This window comes from Amaranthus tricolor, chromosome 5, assembly GCF_026212465.1.
Source record: "Amaranthus tricolor cultivar Red isolate AtriRed21 chromosome 5, ASM2621246v1, whole genome shotgun sequence".
NCBI classification, from domain to species: Eukaryota; Viridiplantae; Streptophyta; class Magnoliopsida; order Caryophyllales; family Amaranthaceae; genus Amaranthus; species Amaranthus tricolor.
Genome location: NC_080051.1, coordinates 14,756,806 through 14,762,423, shown reverse-complemented (window position 1 = coordinate 14,762,423; position 5,618 = coordinate 14,756,806). Strand labels below are relative to the sequence as shown.

At 28.5% G+C, this 5,618-nt stretch overlaps 1 protein-coding gene across 1 annotated transcript; it reads left to right on the top strand.

Annotated features, from left to right (window-relative positions):
• The first annotated feature begins 1,255 nt into the window (after positions 1-1,255).
• LOC130813319 (probable WRKY transcription factor 7) lies at positions 1,256-4,898 on the top strand. Its single transcript, XM_057679130.1, has 3 exons — positions 1,256-2,174; positions 2,280-2,405; positions 4,137-4,898. The coding sequence occupies exons 1-3, from the start codon at positions 1,309-1,311 to the stop codon at positions 4,303-4,305; spliced, it is 1,161 nt and encodes a 386-aa protein (XP_057535113.1). The 5' UTR covers positions 1,256-1,308; the 3' UTR covers positions 4,306-4,898.
• Positions 4,899-5,618: the final 720 nt, after the last annotated feature.

Sequence of the window (5,618 nt, the reverse complement as noted above, 5' to 3'; positions counted from 1 at the left end):
TCAAGATTGAAATGTGGTACCACAAGCAAAGCAGCAGTACATGAGAGATTTTGGTGCTCGTTGTCGACTTTTATGTTTCGATTTAGAGAAAGTGTTTAATGGTGGACATACTCACGTACATTTGATGGATGATAATTTTATGGTGGATATATAACTATTTATAGTTGCTAATTGAATGTTAATTTTTGGGTTAAAAACTTGATATTTATATATTTAAATTTGGTGGATGTATAAGTGATGGATGTAAATTTTTGGGGTTAAAAACTTAATATATGTATATTTAAATTTGGTGGATGTATAAGTAATGGATGTAAATTTTTGGGGTTTAAAGCTTGAAGAATTGGTGGATTACTAACATCAAATATATAATTAGCAATAGAAAGCAAGATAAGTTTAGATCGAAGTGTTGAAGAAACATTTAAGTTTTTGTATTGTTCCACTTCAGCATGTTTCTAAGGTTTTTGTAATGTGCTTATTGGTTTATAATTGATATCAATATTATTGGGGAATCTTATTTATTTATAGATAATCTTGTTTACAATGTTTCAATATTAGAAATTAGTTTTCAAATATTCAAAAAATCATAATTAAAAAACTGAAATTGAACTTAATTTGCTAAAATTAGGTAAAAAATTGATTCGGATTTATAAGAGTTCGATTAATAATCGGTTCAGGTTTGTATCAGTTCGGATTAAAAACAGTTTGATTTTAATCGGTTTTAGTTAGGTTGCATTCGGTTTCGTGCATAATTCAGGTCGGATTTGACTCGGGTTGTTGAGTTCGGGTAACATCGGTTAACGTTTTTATGTCGGTTATAAAATTCGGTTGCAGTTCAAGTTCAATTTTGCCCTTTTCGGTTATCAAATGGTTCGAGTGCAGTATTGGTTCGGTAAACCTAAAAAAATAACATATTTTCGGATCAAATAGTTTTCAATTACGGATCGAATTTTCATAGCTATACTTCAAACCATATAAAAAAAAATTCATCTCACGATTATGCCTTCTTATAAAAAAATTGTAGAAATAATTTTCAAAAGCAAGTCCTTAAACCTAAACAAACTAAAGTAGATGTCCTTAAACAAACTTTATGTTCTTAAAAGCAGTGTTCTCTCGCACCCCAATATATGGGGGCCCCACTACTTATTACCTAATTTAAAATAAAGTAAAATAAAATTAAAAATAACAGTCAAATAAACCAGACATTTCTTTATAGGTAAGACTTTTAGAAAGTTGAACAAACCAAAACACGTGTTGAATTCTCATTTGTTCAAGTGTTTGACTATAGCAGAGTTGAAACGACAAGATTTAATGAGTCATCCGATACCTTTCTTTATTTTTCCATTCTCATCAAATCCCATTGACTTTCTCTCTCCCCTCATCAACTTTCCCTCTTTATTATCATCATCTCCATTTTTTCTCCTCTTATTACTCAACCCATTTTCTACTTTACTTTCTCTCTCTAAAAATTCAAATCCTAGATTAAATATGGCCGTTGAGCTAATGGTCGGATCTTACAAGAGTAATCCCGACACTTTTGCAGCAAGAATGGAAGAAAATGCCGTCCGAGAAGCGACGTCAGCTGGTCTTCAAAGTGTCGCAAAACTCATTAATCTACTCTCTTCCCAAAAGGAAATCATTCAAGATGTAAACTCCCAAGATTATAAAGCCGTCGCCGATGTTGCCGTCGATAGATTCAAAAAGGTTATTTCGATTCTAGACCGTAATCGAACTGGTCATGCCCGATTCCGGCGGGGCCCAATAGATCAACCCCAAATTCAACCGCCGACGGCGGTGGAGCGGAAACCGTTGGTTTTAGATTCTAAACCGTCGATTGGATCCGCTTTTACAAGAGTTGTTAGTTCTTCTCAGATCCAACGGTTACCACCACTTCCACAACAGCATAGTAAGATGATGGAGAGAAAGGAGTGTTCTACTACTATTAATTTTTCTTCTTCTTCAGCTTTAATGGCGGCGACGAACTCATATATATCGTCTTTGACTGGAGATTCTGATAGTTTACAGCCATCTTCAATGTCTTCTGGGTTTCAAATAACGAATTTATCACAAGTTTCACCTGCTGGTAAACCTCCGCTTTCTTCTTTGAAGAGGAAGTGTAATTCCATGGATGATTCTAAGTGTTCTGCTTCTGACCGCTGCCATTGCCCCAAAAGAAGGTATATATATATATATATATATTTTAATTTAATTTTTGGAAAATAGTTTTTTTAGTTATTGGAAAAATGAAGTATTGATAAGAGTTGACTTTTATGGGCGATCAGGAAGTCAAGGGTAAAGAGAACGGTGAGAGTACCAGCTATTAGCTTAAAGATGGCTGATATTCCTCCAGATGATTATTCATGGAGAAAATATGGTCAAAAACCAATCAAAGGATCACCTCATCCAAGGTTAGTTGAGTATTTTTCATAAGGGGTACTTTAGTCATTTTAGATTTTTTTTTAAATTATAGAGATATAGAGATGCAAAATGATTGAAGTGTGGCTAATTAATAAAGTTGGTCAATTATCACAATAATTCAACTTTCTCCCTTTCACACTTCCCATCTGCTTACTTTGGTTGTGGTTACTATTTATTGTTTAAATTTATTTTATACTTTTTTCGTTTCGTTTTAGTCGCTATATTTATATGGGCACGGAAATTAAGAAAAGTGATTGACCTACACTGTAGCTGTTTGTTTACTTTATAGAGTATAGTATTTTATTATTATTAATTGAAAAAAAAGGAAAAATAGGTTGTTATGTTACTTTATAGAGGATAGTATATTATTTTATTATAGAGTATAGAGTAGTATAAAAATAGGGTGTAGGTAGAACTGTAAATGATTGTTTTATTACTAAAAACGGAAATGTAGCAAGTAATATGAAATTGTCAAAAATAGAAAATGTAGCGGGTATTATGGAACGGAGGAAGTATATTGCTGCTAATGTGTAAGTGAAAATATAGTCAAGTAGGATCTTATTTGAATCGTTTAATTGCGTACTTTTATAATATTACTTTTTTATAATTTTTAAATGTGTATAATTCAAAATATAAATGATAAAAACTAACATTTAAGTATAAAAAAAACAAATATAGTAAGTATAATGGAACGGGTAATTAATATACTTTTATTCATTGGAATTAATAGAGATATTTTATCATCTTATAAAAACCCTATAATAAATTTGATTTATTTACATTGAATTTTTAAAATTTTTTGTTATAAATAATAATTAGAGATATTGATTATTGAATCAGTGAATTCAATAATATGAAAAGTCACACATTGTAAAATATTTTTAAACAGGAAAATATTACAAGCAATTACAACTCAGTTGTTACTTTCCTACGTTTATATATAAGTACTCTTTCTTTGAATTTGTTACATTGTTATTAAATTTTCTGTCCCTTTTGAATTCATTAGTTATATCATCATAAATTTGACATAAATTTATTCTATATAATTATTTTTAAAATGAATTTTTATTATTTTAAGTAGTCAATAATTTCTTTATGTTTTTATGAATTTCTTTTTTTTCTTTTTTTGAGGTGAAGTTTTTATGATTTTCTTGGGTCATTACTTACTTTGAAAATAATATTTATATCTTATACTTCCTCCTATTCATAGATGAAAGGACATTTGGATTTTGCGCTAAAACAAAAAGTGGGTGGAAAATTTTCTTTTTTTATAAAAAACATTGATATTTATGTGTTGTTGTGTTGTTATAATAAGGGTATAAGGTGAAAAAAATGATAAAAATAGAATTGAGACATAATTAATGAATTAACCCAATAAGAAAATGTCCCCAAATCAATTAATAGGAGTGAGTAAGATATAATAGAAATATTATGTATAATTTACTAATGCCTTAATTAAATCTTTATAAAACTCGACCATCAAAAAAGCACTTAATTGAAGACAATACTTATTTGACTTTAAAAATATATATAAAAAAATTTTAATTATGGCATCTATAAAAATGTAATACTCTACTACTTATCTACAAAACATATTTGAAAACTTATTTTAATTTTTACCCCCTCTAATAAACTGAATTATTGTACAAATTAATTAAATTGCAGGATATGCTTTTTGTTGAAATATGAATATTAATACGGTATTTGTTTTATATGAACAGAGGTTATTACAAATGTAGTAGCGTGAGGGGATGTCCAGCACGTAAACATGTGGAGCGAGCACAAGATGATCCATCAATGTTAATTGTGACATACGAAGGTGATCACAGCCATCCACAATCCGTTACCGACGCTACTGTTGCTGCTGCACTTGTACTCGAATCCTCTTAGTCAACCACATTTAATCCACTTATGGTCCTACCTACATACATCAGATCAACCATCTAACGGCCAATATTTGGTTTCAATCAACGACAAAACATGAATGGACCCCACCTTATTGATAGATCAGAACCGTCCAAAATAGGGATGTTAATGAAGATCCACTATTATAGTAACGTTTTGCTAAAGGGTCAACTTAAAGAAAGTCCAATCCACCTTCGTCAAAATTATTATTATTATTATTATTATTATTATATTATTGTATTAGTAGTGGTGTTAGTGGGTTTACGTCACCTACCTAATACTTGAATTGAAAATTGAAAGAGCATCTTATATTTTTTTAATTCTTTTGTTGAATTTTTTTTTTTTTAATGTTTTTTTTTTCCACTATTTGTCTTTTCTTTTTCTGAAACCATTACTTTATTGATGAAAGGGAAGGAATGTAATGAGATGTGGAAAAAGGATATATAAATTGGTATTGAAAGTTGTGGATTTGGTGGAAGTTGAATTGATGAGGAAAAGTTCTCCGTCTAATCTACCCATCTATTATTTAATTAGGAATTTGGTTAGTTGATTTTTTGCCGTTTACTTTATGTAGTCCTTTAAGTCATTATTGGGCTAGTAACTTTCAAGCTTTAATATATTAAAAACGAATTTAATGAAATCTCATATGAATGTATTTTATCATTTATGTATGTCTTAAATTCTTAATCACATTTCTCTCTTTAAAATAAAATATTCTAAATGGGAAGAACATTAAGAAACAAAATAAGTATTATTTATTTATTATTTTTAATTTGTGATTAATTTTTAATCTATAAATTAAAAGGAAAAATTACTCAAAACAATTCAAGTTCTTCATGTTCCTACATTAATTTTACTTATTGATTAATCATAAATAATCCCAACTTTAGTAGGTATTTTCCTAAAGTAATAACTCGATGACTTGTTATAACAAGTTTTATTTTAAAAAAATAAGATAAATTAAAATAAAATATCCAAAAAATGTGAAAAAAATATTTAAAAATTTTCTAATTTTCTTGATTTTTTAGAATTTTTTATGTGAATTTTCATAATTTTTCTCTAATTTTACATTAATTTTCAATTTACTTTTTTAGGTGAATTACCTACTCTAGCATCATATTATAGGCAAATACCCTCTATTATTCATAGTTAATTAATACGTGAGATTATTATAGGAAAATCATGAAAAATTTGGATTATTCTAGGTAATGTTTATAAAGTTAAAACATAATTAAGTAGTATTTTATTTGATTCGTTTTAATGCAAAGATTATTAGTATCAAACTTTTTAAATTTTTA

Coding starts and splice junctions, on each gene's coding strand:
- LOC130813319 (XM_057679130.1), top strand. CDS start 1,309: ATGAGTCATCCGATACCTTTCTTTATTTTTCCATTCTCATCAAATCCC. Junction 2,175..2,279: donor TGCCATTGCCCCAAAAGAAG/GTATATATATAT, acceptor ATGGGCGATCAG/GAAGTCAAGGGTAAAGAGAA. Junction 2,406..4,136: donor AAAGGATCACCTCATCCAAG/GTTAGTTGAGTA, acceptor TTATATGAACAG/AGGTTATTACAAATGTAGTA.